This window comes from Apaloderma vittatum, unplaced genomic scaffold, assembly GCF_000703405.1.
Source record: "Apaloderma vittatum isolate BGI_N311 unplaced genomic scaffold, ASM70340v1 scaffold16435, whole genome shotgun sequence".
NCBI classification, from domain to species: domain Eukaryota; kingdom Metazoa; phylum Chordata; class Aves; order Trogoniformes; family Trogonidae; genus Apaloderma; species Apaloderma vittatum.
This window is the reverse complement of record NW_009715688.1, coordinates 59,121-77,366: the sequence shown is the minus strand read 5'-3', so window position 1 is coordinate 77,366 and position 18,246 is coordinate 59,121. Positions and strand designations below refer to the sequence as shown.

Below are 18,246 nucleotides of genomic sequence, written 5' to 3'. Positions count from 1 at the left end.
TGTAGGTTACATCTCAATCAGTGTTCTTCATGGTTTTCACCATTTGTTACCTTTTTTAACCATCACAGCATTCTGATTAACAGGAGAGAACATCTGTGTAGCTGAAAAACATGGAGATACCTGTTTAGTTTTGATTTATGATTCCCACCTGTCTGTTTGGTAGAACAGAGTGTTCTAGATGTGATATCTTTAAAAAAACTTTTATTTTTTAAAATAATATTATTATTATTATTAGACATAAAATTTAAAAAAGAAAAAAAAAAAAGAGTAAGTTTAAGTCACATAACCTCCCTACTTGGAATCCATTGAATTTATCTAGGTAGATTTTAATTCACTGAACAAGGTAATTTGCAACACATGACTGCTGAAACAGGTTTCAGGACATAAAATCAGTGATTTCCTGCAAATAATTATGATAACAGGTAATGATCAGTACAGAAAAGTCTGTTACATTTCAGTTCTCGTATGGAAGTCAGATTCCAGCATGTGTTATTTATACATAAGTGGATTATGGTAGTAAATGGAGCCACAAGGATCTTGCAGCCTATTGCACTCAGGTAACTGTGACAAAGAGATCTTTGCCACTCCCTTCTTGCTTTTGAAATAGCTGTGAGGAATGACAGATGTGGAAACCAGAGGGTTACATGCCAAAGCAGTTCTTTCTACTCTATGAACACCCAACTCCCACTGATGTGCAAAAACAGTGAAATAATTAATTCTGCTAGTAGTAAAGAGTGCAGACAGCCAGTCAACTAAAACTGCAGCCAGCGATAGGTGGGCCGTCGTGCATGGCCAGCCTGATTGCCCTGTGTTTACATTCCCTGCTCTAAAGCACTTGTGGGTTGCTTTAAATCATCACATTATCAAAGTGTACAGATACCACATTAAATAGTTACATCAGTTCTGCCTGAGCGAAACAGAAAAGGACATGTTTTCCTTTAATTAAATATTTTAAGTAGATTTCTATCCGTAGTAATGGCCTTAACTGAGCTGATAGAAAGCACATATCCATTCTTGTCACAGCTTTTCCAGTTCAGACCCTTCGCTGCTTGTGTGCTGGTCTGGAGACCAGCATTGATTTCTTCATAAATTAGTGCTTCTCTCCTTAAGTCTCACAATTGTCAATATAACCACTGGTCTACCTTTATTCTGTTGTCAAAATTCCTGCAGAAAATGTCGGTTGTGATTCTTTAGCCCCAGTCAGTTGGTAAGCATTTCTTGGGCAGCTTCCATGCTGGGACAATACAAGCGGTAGGCCTGCTGAGTTATCTGAGTCTGACTGTGAGAGGGAGTGAGACAGCAAGAGGAGCCGAGAACAGCATCTCCAGAGCGACTTGGAAAGCAATTAAATGCTCAGCCATTCCCTAGCAAGGGGACCTTTGGGCAGCTATTCTCATCTCCTCCATATACTCATCCTACGACATCTACAAGACATTGATGCGGTTTTAAATCAGATTCTCAAGTATAAGCAAGGGAAACACAATTTAAATAAAAGTAAGTGGATGCACGACAGCCTGGAAAGCAGTTAACAGACAGGTTGTGCTTCAAGGAGACATACAGCATGGTGTTGAAATAATTGGGTAGGCTCTCAGGATTGCAGAGCAGGATCACAAAGTGAACACACAAAAAATTGATGTTCCTGTGAAGAGTCAAACCTTATTCACATATGTAAATATAAATAACTCCAAAGGATCCTTGAAAAAGTTCTCCTGGGTCTAATCAGTACCAAGGATGTCTGATTTAGAGAACAACATCCAAGCTGAGACATTGCAGTTGAAGATGAGACTGGCAAGAGAACAAGATAAAGAACAAAAATTGAAAGAATTAGGTCTATTTAGTCTGGGACAGCATGGACTGAAAACATTTTACGAAAACATAGCTTCAGAGAATAAGTAGTAACCTTTTTAATGTAATTGCTACCTGGTCTGATCTTAATGTAAGTCTCTAGACTAGCCCAGCACCAGAGCTGCTTATACATTCTCTATAGCATCCCATGTTTACTTGAGTCTGGATTGACTTCTTCTCCCAGTTATGAAAAAGTAGTCCCAGGAGATCTTTGCTGTTCTGGAGAGCACTGCATTACAATATTGTGTGTTTTCTGGGTCAGAGACTAAAGTCAATACAAGGACAAAAAACTTGGAAGAGGTGAGATTTCTATTCCCCCATGTTTTTGAAAAAAAACTGAGAAGCTGTTCTGTCAGGGATTTGTGTGGAGCTGTGTTGTTGAGATGGAAAGCTGTTAAATATTTTCTTTCAAATAAAGTTAAAATAACATCTTTGGGTTAATGGGTTCTTTTATTCACAGTTTGGTGTGAATTTTTCATCCTCACAACAGATGTGTCTTTTGGCTGTTTCCAGAAGGAGTCTGTAACTCAGCAGTTAGACTTTCTTCCAGGACAGCTGTATTCAAATTATAAGCTGTAAAGCAGATGTCAAGTATATACTGTACTTTTTGCCCTTTCACTGCCCACTGAAACCATTCATTACAAATTCCCAAACGGGTCTTAAATTTAACTGACTCAAGCGCAAACAAACAAAGTAACAGTTACTTGCTTCCTCAAGCCGCTGTCATATAGTGTTAATACATAGATGCATTCTTATGCTCAGTTTGACTCTCATCTCATTTGATGTTGCCCTTGCGCAGTAACTTGGTTTTAGAGACGCATGTCTTTTGTATTTTCTCTTCCGTTATTACTTTGTGTCATTGTGGAAGTCATTTCATGGATGACTTAATCACAGTCTCAGGGGTTTTGCTTGTTTTTCTGGGTTTGGCATTCCAAAGAAGAGACATGAATGGTCCTTTTTTAGAACAACAAAATACTGGGTTTCCAAATCTATATCGAAAGTCATGTGGTTATTAAAGCGTAACAGTTATTTTTGGAGTTACATTCACCAAGGGTGAAGTTTCATAGCAGTCACTTTCCTTTGACTTAATGAAATGTCCCCTGCCTTCCAATTAGGCAGCTATAATACACCAACATTGTTACGAGCCACATCTCGTAGTACAGTTACAGCTGAATGGAATTTGGTTCCACTCCATTTGGCCGCTTTGTATTTTCATTCGTAGCTTTCTGTCCATTTCTTCATAATGCGTCCTCGTTTTCAACTATGTAGATTAAATGTAGATAAAATACTTTGAAAATGAGTTCTAAAACACTACAGAAAATTACAGTCTCATGGGTAATTAAAACAAAGTACATCATAAAGGCGATGAACCAAAAACTGCAAAACACACTGATCTGGATTTACTTTATTCTACCAAGCTACCAACACAGAGGTGGTTTGATAATTTTTATGTCAGAAGAAAATAAAAAGATTTTTTATATTGGAAAGAACTTGCAACAGAATGCAAATACAGAAGGAAATAAAATTTGAATATGAGATCTAAAATTGCACCATTTTTCAGAAGGACTTTGGGGGTGTCTGGTGTTTTTTTAAAAGAATGGAAAACCCTCAGTCTGTTTTTCCTGTTTCCCTAAGCTGTTTAAAATATGAAGTACTTTTGAATTCAAATGCTTCTCTTTATTTCTTTTGAAGATTTTCTTTCAATAATTGTGATTTGTTTCTTGGGTAAAGATTTAACTGTTAGGCAGCTGAGGTGTTGTGATTCTGTTATTTTTATATTGAAAGTAAACAACTAAATACATAAATTATGAAATTATGTATTAACCTGTAAGCCTTTTGTCATCATAACTAAATAGAAGTTATTTTATAAGTGAGTAAATCAAAAGTATACTTGGTTCTGAGAGAGAGCAACATTGCCAAATCACATACCTCAAAGATACTATCTTTTAGGAGTGGAACAAAGACTTCTTTTGGATCCATGAATATGTTCAGGTGCTGTTGTAGCAAGAATTATGGTACAAAAAGAGGTTAAGGATGTTAATTGCGGTCAGTAATAATGAAACTGTGATAGCATCATTGAAATCTACATTGTCGTCGGGAATTTTCTGTCAGTGTTAAGTTACCAAGAAACATATGCTCTTTACCACAATAAACACCCCTTAGATTTTTGTTACCTACTATCTACTTCTACTTCCAGGCTGTCTATCCATATGGATGATGAACTTCGACACATTGCTCAGAATTCTCTTCAGGGGCTACTTGTTGACTTTGTTGACTGGCGGGAGGATGTTCTCTTTGGTTTTACTAATTTTCTGCTACGTGAAGTGAATGATATGCATCATACCCTTCTTGATACATCACTGAAGCTGCTTCTACAGCTGCTTACGCAATGGAAGCTTGTAATACACACTCCAGGAAAGGCTTCTGAACAGGGGAAAACAAGATCTGGAGAGGTATGAAATCAAGAGATCTGTGTCCTAACATTTATACTAATTGAAGGCAGAAATTACATTCCTTGGTATTGCTGTGGTTTATGTATTTTGTCTTTACTCACCTGAGAAGAATTCACTACAGAAGATTTTTTAAGGTAATTAGTTCAGATGTCTTTTGAGGACAGCCATGTCCTTGTGTAATACAGCAGATGTTGTTTTTGTTGAGCAACATAAGAGAATGCATGTCCAACTGAAATATGCACATCAACAAAAGCACATAAAGTGAAATATGTGTATGTAGATGTGGCAGAAGGAGATTTTCCCAGGACTGAAACTGATTGATAGTGCTGCTGGGAACTCTGAGAAGGGTGAAGTGGATCTTCCGTTCCTGTAGCCGTTTCATTTGGTTGATTCAAAAACATCAAAGAACTCGATTGTTTCTACAGCCTTCAGTCTCCATGTGTTACAAACATTCCTGGGAGCTGAACAGCTTTTCTCCTGCTCCTCCCATCTGTACTGTCCCACAGATATTTTCGTTATGAGAGATGATTTTCAGGCTTCTTATCTCCTAACCCAATCACATTGAAAATGTTTTTCTGTGGGCAAGCATGATGTCTGCTTTATATCACAGAGGACCATTAATAAATAGGTAATAATAATATTATGAAAAATGCAGAAAAGAGAAATCCTCACATACTTTTCAGTAGATACTGTTACACTTTACTGGTGGGGTCAGGTTCTAGAGGCTGCCTACCTAAGGTGTTGCTGACTACCGAATCAAGGAAGCACCCGAGGACCTGCTGTCTGGAGTAGAGAAAGTGTGAATTCTTCATGATCTGACTTATCTGTTCATTTTTCTAGTGTAGGATGGAACAAAGCAGGTAGTTTAATTGCAAATTAGAGGGAGGGGTTGGCCCAAAGGATTCTTCTTACATACTGGTTTTGTGGAACAAGGCAACTTAAAGAAACAAAACTTGGTTGTCTGAGGGAATACTGTGTCTCCTACTTCAGCATTTAGATATTTAGAATATTTCTTGGAGACTTGATTTTCAAACACATTTCTTCCCTCTTGTGGTGTTCTACAGTTGATACCAAATGGATCCAGCCACAGGATACAGTCTGAAAGAAGCCCCTATTCTAATGTACTGCATGCAGTTGAAGGATTTGCATTGGTTCTGCTGTGTAGTTTCCAGGTTGCTACACGTAAACTCGCTGTTTTAATCCTCAGAGAGATCCGTGCTTTATTCCTGGCCCTTGGCCAGGCAGAGGTATGATTTTCCTTTTCTGGAACTTTGAATTGAAATTTTCCAAACGTAAAGCTCAAAATTGCTATCACAGTTGCTTTCATCCTAATTGCTGGGGTGTAGCAGGTATGCACTTAGTTTATAAAAAAAGCATTTGATCTGAGCTTACCATTTCTGTTTCCCTTAACACTACAAATGTTTCCGTGTACTCAACAATGTAACATTAGTAACATGCCCTGTACAAGAAGGGAAACGTGTACAGCAACGTCATATTTTCTCTGTGAATTTAAAAGACATTCTAAAGCCTTTTTTTACTGCATGGATCATTTTTGTATTGTCAGGGTTATAAATTTGTGTTGGAAATTAAACTCATTCCTGTAGCATACCATTTTGTAAAAAAAAAACCCACAGTGTAAGACACATTTAAGATCATTCACATACATTTTCCTTGTATAGTAAAGACCTCTAAGTCTTTTTTATGGATGTAGAAATATGGAGAGTCTTGTTGTGTGTTGGCGGTCACAGCTCAGTGAGCCATCTAGATGCCTAAGAACACAAATATGTGTGTTCATGGCAAAGGAATGCTTTAATAAACAGTAAGCTAATTTTTCAGTCTTTTGATACCAGCTATCCAAAGTCATTTGGGATTTTCTGATATGTGCTTTTGTTCAGTAAGCAGTGAGCTACAGCCACAAATTAACTTCATTTCAAACCATAGCCTGAACTTGATTCTGAGATTAATATGAAAAAAACAAAATGCACCCATCATTACCAGTCAATTTTTTTCAGCTGTTTTAGATTCATTTCATAGTTTTTAGGTGGTTCTTTTTCATGTACCAGAAAAGTAAGGAGGGAAATAATTTGGTCAGAAGAGCAGTTAACTTGTGTCCTCTGTGTTATACAGGATGATGACAGGCCTATGATTGATGTCATGGATCAGTTGAGTTCTTCTATTCTTGAAAGTTTTATTCATGTGGCTGTTTCAGACTCAGTAAGTACTACTTTATTGTTACTGCTAGTGTTTGCATAGCATGTGGACATAACAGGTATCAGACGTGAAATACTAAGAATAAAGCTGCTAGAAATCATACAGGTTTAAAGCTCCAGCTACCTACCCAAGAGTTCTGAGGCTTTCCACAGTGTCTCAGACAATCTGTTCCATGGAAAAATCACAATATGAATATAGAAGCTATTACCTATAAAAAATATATTAAAAACTTTGTGATCAAAGCTACTTAGATTCTGGACCTGTGACCTGCGTCCAAACAAACCATTGAAAACCCCTCTATTTCCAGCACTAGCTAATGCCTGGGGACTTGGAAATTACTCACTGCTATCATCTGTCCCAGAAGGAATAAACTTTAGCTCCCTTGTGTACTTGGAAGTAGCCCTGCCTGCAGACCTAAGCCTAAACCCTGGAATAACTCAGGGTAAATCCCTGCTTTTGCTCTCTCATGGGTTTAATGATCCTAGTGTGCCATCAGAGGCAGCAGGGATGCAGGAAGCATTTTGAATGAAAAAGTAGCAGCAGAAGAACTGATACTGAGAGCAACTTGTTTTGTGAACTATTATTTGAGATTAGTGCCCTTGTCCAGAGAGCAGAAGCTATGTGCTTTGGGCACTTTTCAGTCTCATTAACTTTAAAGCAACAATCAGTGCTTGCCACGTAAGGGCCCTTTCCTGGAGTAGGAAGGGGACATCGAACTGTACAGCTGAAAACAGGTGAGTTGTGGGGTTAGAAACTGAGCGAGCGGGAGATATATTGACTCTGTAACTCAGGAATTAGGAAATGGAGCTGAAATAAAAGCACCTGGGTTAGAGTGTTGCAGTTTCTATAGGCGAAGGTTTGGATTTTGTGCTTTAATTGTATATGTAATACAGCAAAGCAAATGTATTGCCTGTGTACCTGGTTTCTGACAAGTACAGCAGGGAGTGATAATCTAGTAATTACTTTTGTAGCAGTGGCTGCAGGATGCAGGTAAATGTTTCATCCTGTTTGAGGTCTGATAAGTGAATAATGAAGATGCCAAAATACATGAGCTTTAAGTTTTCATTTCACAAAATTGTTTTCTTAGGACAAAATTTAAATTAGAGGAATGGTTTGTTGATGTGAGAGCCTTGCATGCCACTGAAGGTAGCAGGCTTTAAAGTGGATTAAAACTGCTTAAGCACCTGCTTCAGCTTATTAATTTCCTACACACATATTTCAAACGCCCTGATGAATTCTGAAGAATATTAATAGCATTGGTATTTATCGTATTGTCATAGCACGTAGGAGTCTTAATCATAGGGTAAGGCTCTGTCTGGCTGTTCAAACAATGAGCATGAGGACAGTCTGTGCCTGTCACAGACTGCAGCATCACACAAGGGGCAGTGGATGAGTGCAGGCAGCAAGGAGAATAGCAAGTGACAATGAGATTATATTCATAAGCATAAGCATTAGTTATCGTCGAGTTTAAGGGCAAGTTCTTGTGCCCATCACAGTAAATAGGAGGTTTAAGGAAGAACCAGAGGGGAAATAATGAGATAGTTCTAATCAGCATTTGGTAAAAGCTCCTCTTGAGTGAAAGGGCAATGTGACAGGAAGCATAAAAGTATTGGTATAAAAAAATCCAACAGAAGTTGGCCATGGAGCTTGAAAATAAACACAAGTACTGAGGGCATGGCAGGGAATAAATAACTGTCACTGGGATTTTTTATCTTTTGTCTCCGTAGACAACAATCCCATTAACACACAGCGTGGATTTGCAGTGGCTGGTGGAGTGGAATGCCGTCCTAGTGAACAGCCATTATGATGTGAAAAGTCCTTCCCATGTCTGGATATTTGCACAGTCCGTTAAAGACCCATGGGTTCTCTGCCTCTTTAGTTTCCTTAGGCAGGAGAATTTACCAAAACATTGTCCTACAGCTCTTAGCTATGCTTGGCCGTATGCTTTCACGAGGCTACAGCTGCTAATGCCTCTTGTGGATCCGAAGTAAGTGGCAATCTGCATTTAAGTTTCATTTTTATGAGTTGTGTGATTTTAATACAAGCTTTTTTGAGTCTCATGTTTCAGTATCAGTTCATGTTTCAGTATCAGTTCACAAATCCTGAAAAGCATTATCCAGATACTCAGTTTTGAGTTTCACAATTGTAATTTTTAAGGTGGAAAGCTCCAGTTTTCAGCCTTTGTTGATTTTTTCCTGTGTATCATGTCATGTTAAATAGAGGCTGATGGATACATAGCATGTTTTATTCCCTTTTAAAATATTTTGATATACTATGTAATTAAGACTGGGAAATTATTTTAATAACTTCATTTTATTTTTAAATTCTAGCATTCCTGTTAATGCAAAGAAAACAAGTACAGCAAGCAGTGGAGACAACTATGTTACTTTGTGGAGAAACTATCTTATTCTCTGTTTTGGCGTAGCAAAGCCCAGTATTATGAGCCCAGGACACTTGCGTGCTTCAACACCTGAGATCATGGCTACCACTCCTGATGGAACAGTGAACTATGATAACAAGGTGATGCATCCTATTTCAAACAAATTATTAATTTAGGAGAGTTTTAAATTGCATCAACGTGCAAAATCCTATCCTGGTGAAAGTATTTCACTTACTTAAGGAAATATTTTGATATATGCAAACTGCTTAAGGCACATAACTATTAAAACATCTGTATACTATGTATCAACATGATATGTCAATAAATATTTGGCAAAAATTAGGGCATTTTCAGAATACTGCTTTTTTTTGCCTTATGGGTGATACATATTCAAAATACTGAAGTTCTGACTTTAGAATGTCATCCTCTTTGTTTTCTTGTAGAGCACTCCAATGTGTGAATTAATAACATTATTAAGCAATAAGGCAGATTTGGGAATAAACATTGTATGACTATTGGACATGAAGGAATATTGTATGAAATACAGTTTCGAGTAGTAGCAACCTGAGAGGGGCGACAGCTCCACAAATGCAATTACTGGAATATTTTAATGAAACAACAAATAAAGTAAATTACAATAATTTGAATGAAAGCAAACAGATTTCCCAGATATATTTATTTATTAGGCCTTATTGAGATGATTGTGATGTAGCAGACATCCAGCTGAACCTGGTGTACTGACATCCCTAGTAGTAAAATCATTTCAGCACATTTTTTAATTGCATATTGATTCTTCGACAGTGTTTTTTGTAAAAAAAAAATAATTATTCCATTTACTTAATATTGATAATCCTGACAATTAAATGTCAATAATTTCTTCATATATTTTAGGCCATTGGAACTCCATCTGTTGGAGTCTTACTAAAGCAGCTAGTGCCTTTGATGAGACTTGAAAGCATAGAAATAACAGAGTCACTTGTGTTAGGATTTGGAAGAACAAATTCCCTTGTTTTCAGGTATTTCCCTATTTATCACATTCTCAATTACTTGCCTCTAATCCAAATGCATTGTTTTTGTTGTAATTGTGCAGATTTTTATTTACAATTTAGATATTTGTCTTTATGTGTTGAATAAAATGTTGATGCTTCTCAGAGGAGACTAGATTTGTTTACTTTTTTTTTTTAATTTAGGGAATTAGTAGAAGAACTTCACCCACTGATGAAAGAAGCCCTAGAAAGGAGACCAGAGGTTAGTTGCAGAAATTAAATGTGCTAGTTTGTCTAAACTGCAAAATTAATTTTAAAGCAGTAATTCGCTCTCTTTGAAATACAAAGATACTTTTTTGTACTAAAGTGGCAAGTTAAGCTCTGTGTGCAACAAGAATTTTGTTAATTGTGTTTAAGAACATAGCTTAAAATAATTCTACTAAAATTATTGTAATTTAAATTCTATCAGTGATACAAAATGTGCAGTATAGAAATCCATTCTGAGGGAAAATTTCCAGCCTAGTATGGAACCTCCTCATATGGAACTCGATATATTGGAAATTCGCTTTAAATGTCTGTAAAAACTGCCCTGTAACACAGCTGGGCTACAGACACATTTCACAGCAGCGTTCAGCTCTGCTTTGTATTTGCGGCGTCGGCAGGGTCATCTGTTTCAACTTCTCTTGGCTACATTTTTTCATTCTAAATACAACAGGTTAATTGACAAATCTATCAGTGTTTTCACCTTCATTATAGTACTCTCTTTTGTTATAATAGATAGTAGTGCTAGAAAGGATCCTAACTGGTCATCCAACCTGTCTAAGAGAAGATGAACTAGTCTTGTGTCAGTCCTGACAGGTGTTGTCTATGCAGCTAAACAGGAAAGACATGGGGAGAGCTTCAGAACTGTTGCTCTTCTGCTCAGTTTTCCCTTCCTGGCTCAGTTCTGGACCAGTCCAGCTGGCTCCAAGACAGAAATCTGAGGTGGCTCACTTCCAGGAACAAGCCCCAGAAGGCACCAAGCCACCAAGCACAGTCCTCCAAACTACTCCAACTGGTTTTGCCCTGCTATGCTTCCTGTCATCCTGTACCAGCAGCCTGTAGGCCGAGTTGCAAAAACAGGTTAAAGCAGGCAGTTTGTGGTAAGAAACTGGAAACAGGCTGCCCAGGGAGGTTGTGGAGTTTCCTTCTTTGGAGACATTCAAAACCCTCCTGGACGCGTTCCTGTGTGACCTGCTGTAGGTGATCCTGCTCTGGCAGGGGGGCTGGACTAGATGATCTTTTGAGGTCCCTTCCAGCCCCTGACATTTTGTCATTCTGTGATTCTGTGAAAACATGCAGTGCCACGTGGACGTAGCCAGCCTTCTTCAGGTCTTCTGGAGCAATGTGAATAGGAGGCAGCTCTGCTGAGAAGTCTGCATGGCTGCATGCAGAAAATGATGTTGTTGCATTAATACTGCAATCTAGACAGGTTTGTTTACCTGGTTCTCCAGCAGTTTCAAACGGTGTGTTCACCACTTAGTCCTCCACACTAAGGTGTTGTCATGGTCACCTGGTGTTCTGTCCCTGTTTACTGGGTCGTAGTCTGTGGTAGAAAAGCCAGAGAATGGTGATCAGGCAGAAGTGAAATCGTTACTAGGTGGACAGAGACTCTCAGCTATGCCCAGTATGGAAATAAACAACTATTAATTCACTTGGTGGGTGCTTCATTCATTTTGAGTTTTATGTTGGACAATTCTTAATAATTCTGTGTCTGGCAAATGTTAACTACCATTTCTGCTCTGTGTTGCTTCACACCTCAGTTCACTTGTGTGCCTTCCATCCCTATGAAGTCACTCGTTTGAAGGTCACTTGTTTTGATACTGGGCAGAAGTGGATTAATACTCATTAGTGCAGCCACTTGCCTCTCCATTTATTTCTACCTGCACAGCACTGAAGACAACTTAGACTTGAAAGGCCTTTTCTAGAGACATACATATCCAGTCTACCCTCAGGAAAGAAACTGCAAGAATGCAGAGATTTATAGTGTGCTGTAAGAGCAAATTTAGCACATAGAAATGTCAGTAGAGGAAGATGAGAACAAGAGACTGCAATGTTAATTTCTGTATTGCTGCTGATACGAACAACTGGGCCAGCTTCCTGCAAGCAGCACCACCAGTAAACCCAGGAGTGACTGTGTGGGTGGTGTAGCTGTAGCGAATATGGAAGGCTTCCCTGTCAGAGGCAGGTATCCAACCCATCAGAAATAATGTCCTTGAATTAGTGTATGCTATGACTAGAAAGAAAATTACCAGCACGGCCAAGAACTGCAGGGGTAAACCAAAACAGACGTTACACAAGATCCACCACATGGGCATTGGCACAGAGCTCGCCAGATCGCCTCCGACACTGCTGTGGGATGCAGCTGTGCCTGTCCAGTACTGTGTTACAATAAAACTGGGTTTTTTCTCTACATGTGCTTCCTGGAAGCTAAAAGGTGTAAAGGGAGAAAAAACAGGGCTCTAAATAGAACAGGTCAAATGGCATAACAATTTGAATAGAACCTTTGGCTGGGATGCTGCTGACAGCCAGTCCTGGGTCAGCACACCAGGAAAATATCCCAAGCATCTCCTCCTGGCCATCAGCAAAGACTGACTACTGAGTGAGAGAAGCCTTTGATCCAACTCAGTATTGCCATTAGGACATTCTGAAGAGGAAAATTTGATCTTTCTCTGAGCTCCTCTTGTTCTGGTGGCAAATTTCTTTGAGCGCAATAGCAGCTCTTTGACCTTCTCACGTGTTCTGCTTAGTGCGGATGCAGGACACAAAGGAACAAGTCAGTTTAGCCCCTTGGCAAAGAACAGGCCTTGTTGCGTTCACATCTTTCAGGGCAAGACAGAAGACGGAAAGGACAGCTTTCTAGACGATAATGAGATGCAATGAACCAGTTAACAACAGTGCAGTCCTGTTCTGGGGGAGGACCATGTTAACTGTGTGTACAGCCACTGCAGTGAGCACAGCCTAGGGTGTCCTAGAGTGGTGTCTGCTAGGAGCTAACTTGAATATGGATGTTCATGCAGCTGCAGCATTGCCAAGTTCAGGAATGTCTAATCACTAAAATATTTTCCTGAGGTCTGGATATCAGTTCTGCACTCTACAATGCTTCCAGCACCAAACTAGGTGGTGTTAAGCTAACATGAATATCCCTGTGACCTGAGAATAGCATGATTTTTGCACTGGAACCTTGAATATTAATTCATTTTTATCCAATATTTCATTTCCACATTTTCAGTGGGGATGAAAGTAGCTGTTAACAGTTTGTTCAAGAATAGTTACAAAGAGAAAAATTTGACCATACTTACTTCAGTGTTGATGCATAAGCACGCTGTTATGATGAAATATCCGAAAGCAAACAAATTCGTTCACAAAGAAGATGCTGGAACTGTAATTCTTAAATGTCACTACTGTGACGTTTCTGAAGTTATTAGTTTTTAATGTAGGCACTTATGCATGTAAAAAATGGTTGTTTTTTTAAATTTCAAGAATAAGAAACGTCGAGAACGTCGAGATCTACTAAGACTGCAGCTACTGCGAATTTTTGAACTACTTGCTGATGCTGGTGTTATAAGTGACAGGTAGGACAATCACTCATCATAAATACTGATCTTTAAGTGAAATAGTTCTCAGTGTTTGCAACACTCAGTTTATGGCTGTATGTTCTCTGAAGAATTGTGTAATCTGTGAGACATGGAGAGATTTTTATGCATTTCATCAGAAAGCTGTAAGTATAACTACACTGTTACCCTATATTAATGTACAACTTTCCTTTATGTTAGTACAAATGGAGCCTTGGAAAGAGATACATTAGCCCTTGGAGCCCTCTTCTTAGAGTATGTTGATCTGACTCGCATGCTTCTGGAGGCTGAAAATGATAAAGAAGTTGAAATCCTTAAGGATATGAGAGCACATTTCAGTGCAATGATTGCCAACTTGATTCAGTGTGTTCCAGGTATGGTGCTAAATTATATCAACGTACTATGAAATTGTTTTTAATACATGTGTTGGAGAAGTATTTTTTTTATGTCTTTTTTCTGTGCTTTTTTCACTGCTTGTGAATTGTCCTTTAATGAGTATAAAGGGGAATGGGGAGAAAAACATGTTCAAAAGTCTATTAAGGATCAAATGAAAAAACCAGTAAAGTTTGATGAAGCTTATAATATTCATATATAAGAATCACCTCTCTAAAAGCCAGCAAAGAAATTGTCTGTGACCTCTGGGAGCTCCATATTTCTTTGACATAAGGCCTTATTTTCTTCTGTTTGATTTTATTGCCAAACTCTTCATAAATTCGGACAGGCCTTGAAGAATATAGGTAGGCACAGAAAATGTACAATAATACATATAGTGAAAAACTTTCCCGAGGTGATGAGGCTGTATCCCATGTTACCTAACACCAGTTATATAGCAAAGATTTCTCCAACTGATTTCATGCTTTTTGTATATTACATCAGAAATGTAACTCCATTAGCAAAAAAAAAATCTTAAAAAAAAAAAATCTTCTTTAAAGGCCTCCCTGTAGTTACTGGAAGATGCAGACTGGAGATCACGCAGTCTGTTTAAATCTGTGATCTCCAGATCACTTATGACAGGACGTAGCAGCATTGGTAGCAACAAATAGAGAGGAATTCAAAAGAGTAGAGTAAGAGAGTAAATAATGTACAAATGCTTTCATGTAAATTTCTGGTATGCAAATTTTATCAAAGTTGTATAGTTGTTTCAGTTATAAAATAAAAAAAAAATTACATAATAGTTGCACAAAATAAGGAAACACTGGCATCCCTGCTATCTCATTTAAGATGAAACAGCCACTTTGTATGTTTTGAAAGAATACAATAATAACTGATGCATTTCAGTAATCCATAGATATATTTTCTGCTAACAAGACAGCCTTAGAATACATCAATAGCTAATAAAGCCATAACATTTAACTCTCAGCAAACAAATGTTTATCATGGAAACATCTGTCATCTTTAGCCACTCTTCATATTGATTTGTGTTAGTTTGTTTTATTCGTTTGTCTAGTTAGACTTTGTTGGCTTCGGGCACAGTTTCTAGGTGAAAAATAATTGGCAAGTAGCAGTTGTCTCTTTAATAAACGTAGTACCGCCTCTGCCATCATGTTTTGCTTAAGGGAATTAAACCTGTTGTTTAAAAGATTTCTCTTTCTCTCTCCACATGGTTAAGAATTCATAGATATTTTTCATTTGTTCATCTAATTTAGCTGTTCAGAAAATACACCACATCTTCGTCGTAATCAAACTGGCCCCAAGGTTCTTTTCTTCCTGTCACAACCTATTACTGTGTTAGAATAAGACATATGTGTTTTTGGGGCTTGCGTTTAAAGAATTGAGAAAAACAAGTAAGTATTTGCCACTAAAGAAATGCAAGAGGCAGTGAAAAGCCTGATGCTATAATTAGTTTCTTGCATGCTGTTTCTAAAGTCAGGTGTATGGTATTCCTTCCAATTTGTCTAACTACATACTAATTCAGAACTGAAGATTCTTAGAGGTAAGATGCATCTTACTCTGTTAGATTTTTAAAAGAAGCTTAAATACTTTGGAGTAAATATATATTGAACATTTAATGTCATCATCACTGCCACATGAATGTGTATTTAACAATAACAAATCACAACTATTTCTATTTCTGTTCACTTAGTTCACCACAGGAGATTTCTCTTCCCTCAGCAGAGCTTGAGGCATCACCTGTTCATCTTATTCAGCCAGTGGGCGGGACCTTTCAGTATTATGTTCACTCCGCTGGACCGTTACAGTGATAGAAATCATCAGATTACAAGATACCAGTATTGTGCATTAAAGGTATTAAAGCTTCATGTCAAAATCAGTGATAGAAATTTTCCAGTCAAAATACAGCTTGTTTTGGGGTTTATTTCCTTACATTTCACAGATATTTGAATTGGCATACTTGGTGCAAGCTTGTGTGTGTGTATGTGTATGTACAGTGTTATCATAGAATGTAGCAATATGAGCCATGTAGACATTTTTCAGACCTAATTATTTTTAAAACCAGAACGCATTTTAAAATTTCTCTTAGCTGTTCATTAACAGGTTATCAGATTCAGTGAGAGGATCTTAGGCTCTGAAATTAAATATAGTGCCATTTCAGTATCACATACATATCTCAGAACTGTCTCCCACGCTTGCCTGGAGACATGCTCAATAATAATAAAACGCTTTTTCAGCAAAACCGGTTGCAACTCTCCCACATAAGTAAGCTGGGAAAGTAATAGATTATGTACTCATATAAGCTGTATCACTTGGTGTAAAACAACTTTCATTTTTGCAGAAAGATATTATTGAAACTTCTGTGTACTTTAGTAGGTGTGTATCTTGATTTGTGAAGACTGGGCAAAATGACAGTATCTTGAAGAATGGGGAAACTGCGCTATAGCATTCCATCCAAAATGGTTAAACTAAGCATTATCTCGAACCCAGTAACATCTATCAATGTAATTACCAAATTCTAGAAAAATGAGCTGTTACCATTTTCACTGTAATTCCCTCAAAAAGAAAATAAGTGGCAGTCCTGTTAGCCTGGATCTGAGCCCAGATTATTTCAACAGGTTCATTCATGTTACTTTGTTGTGTAACTGAAGTTTCTTTTGGTTTCAGGCCATGTCAGCTGTGCTCTGCTGTGGACCTGTATTTGATAATGTTGGCCTTTCCCCTGATGGATATCTCTACAAATGGCTTGATAACATTCTGGCTTGTCAAGATTTACGTGTAAGTACTCGCCAAAATGCAACACTGATGGATAATTGTAATTTCTGTATTGGGTGAGACAGGAGTTTGTGATTGTGAGAACAATAACTGGATACATTTAAGCAGGAAACAATAGTTTCATGCAAGGTTCCAATATATATGCCAAAAAAAAGTGTAATTAGTTTAAAAGCATTTGAATAGTAAAAGGATTACTATTTATGAAAATGAATGTAGGTAAATAATATATCTAAAAAATTGCCTTCTCGTTCAGTATTGTGTGCAACAGAGATAATTTAAACTTTTCATCTGCTGATAAAGGTTAGAAATGGCACAAGCTCAAAAATACTTGTATTTCGATTTGTGGTACTTCTACCCACCTACTTCAAGTTTCTGTGGAATAAAAATGCAGAATCTCTTCTTGCGTGGTGACATAGATGTTCCTGAAACAAATCTGAGTGAAAGAGAGTGGCTAGGTCTTCTAGAGAAGTCAAAGGGATAAATGATTCAGGAGAGTACAGAAAAATTTTTTTTTAAAAAAAAAGAAATTGTAATTTACTATTCTTGCCATTTTTCATTTCTGTGAAGATGGGTTTTGACTTTGTAACCACCTTGTCATGTTTCTGCATTTGTAGCTGATTGGACTCTCTCTTTGAATTAGGAGGGGTAGACTGGTGGTTTACATCAAGTGGAGAGAACAGTGATCTTTTCCTTTGTGTTATCTTGCACTTTGACCTGCTGTTCTGCCTAAAAGTCTCTTACCACCACAAGTGACTGTGATTGGTAAAAAAATGCAGACAGCAAAACCTAAAGGTTTGTGGAACAGCTAGAGGATACATGCTGTTGAAATGGTAATGGAGTAGCACAACAAAAGGTTGGACAAATCAGAAGAAAGAAGGGACAGCTGCAGAGAAAATGTTTTGGAAATTAGATAATTTTTCGGAATGTTGGTGGGGATGGAGCTGTAAACATATGTGCAAGTGGTATGTATAATTGCAATTCTTATGGATGTGGGAAAGAAGGACAAGAGAAAGGAAGAGATACATTTTTTCTCCTGAGACATTTTCATTATCAACAACAAATGGTATAGCACCATGTCTAATTCATTATTAGTATACCCTACTCATAAAATAACTGGGGACAAAAATTACCTTTCTTTAACTTTTCCCCTTGAAATGCAAAATTTGGCTATGATTGATAGATGAAATTTGTTTCCTTAAGCTAATCACTATAATTCATGGTTAATCATTGTAAGGAAGGACTGTAATTAAACTGCATTGCCTATACAACTAGTTCAAATTTAGAAGAGAAGGATCCTACCTGGTCCATTTGGCAGTCTGTACAAGTAGTTACTTACATGTAGTAACAGGATATTAATAAACATTAGTGTCTGATGTTCCAGTACTATAATTTACTGAGGGAACACAAAGGCACAGTCTGAGCCTTAGTTGTGGTGTGTTGGTAGCGGTGTTGGTACCAGAATTAAGTGATACAAGGTCTGTGAGGAGAGTTGTTAGGTTACTCGATGTAACTGGATTAAACATAGAAGTTTTCATACCCCCAGGCTTGCAAGAGTTGCTTTTCTTTGTCTTTGTGCTTTTGTGTTAGTCAAA

At 37.7% G+C, this 18,246-nt stretch overlaps 1 protein-coding gene across 1 annotated transcript in view; it reads left to right on the top strand.

Annotated features, from left to right (window-relative positions):
* FRY (furry homolog (Drosophila)) overlaps positions 1-18,246 on the top strand; it is a gene marked incomplete at its 3' end in the record, with an annotated part of 113,952 nt that overhangs the window by 36,956 nt on the left and 58,750 nt on the right. Inside the window, exons 18-28 of the mRNA XM_009869257.1 lie at positions 4,043-4,298; positions 5,363-5,545; positions 6,426-6,512; positions 8,237-8,496; positions 8,840-9,029; positions 9,781-9,905; positions 10,080-10,137; positions 13,398-13,489; positions 13,691-13,863; positions 15,573-15,733; positions 16,547-16,657. Coding sequence (XP_009867559.1) covers positions 4,043-4,298; positions 5,363-5,545; positions 6,426-6,512; positions 8,237-8,496; positions 8,840-9,029; positions 9,781-9,905; positions 10,080-10,137; positions 13,398-13,489; positions 13,691-13,863; positions 15,573-15,733; positions 16,547-16,657 — 1,696 coding nt within the window. The remainder of the gene's footprint in view (positions 1-4,042; positions 4,299-5,362; positions 5,546-6,425; positions 6,513-8,236; positions 8,497-8,839; positions 9,030-9,780; positions 9,906-10,079; positions 10,138-13,397; positions 13,490-13,690; positions 13,864-15,572; positions 15,734-16,546; positions 16,658-18,246) is intronic.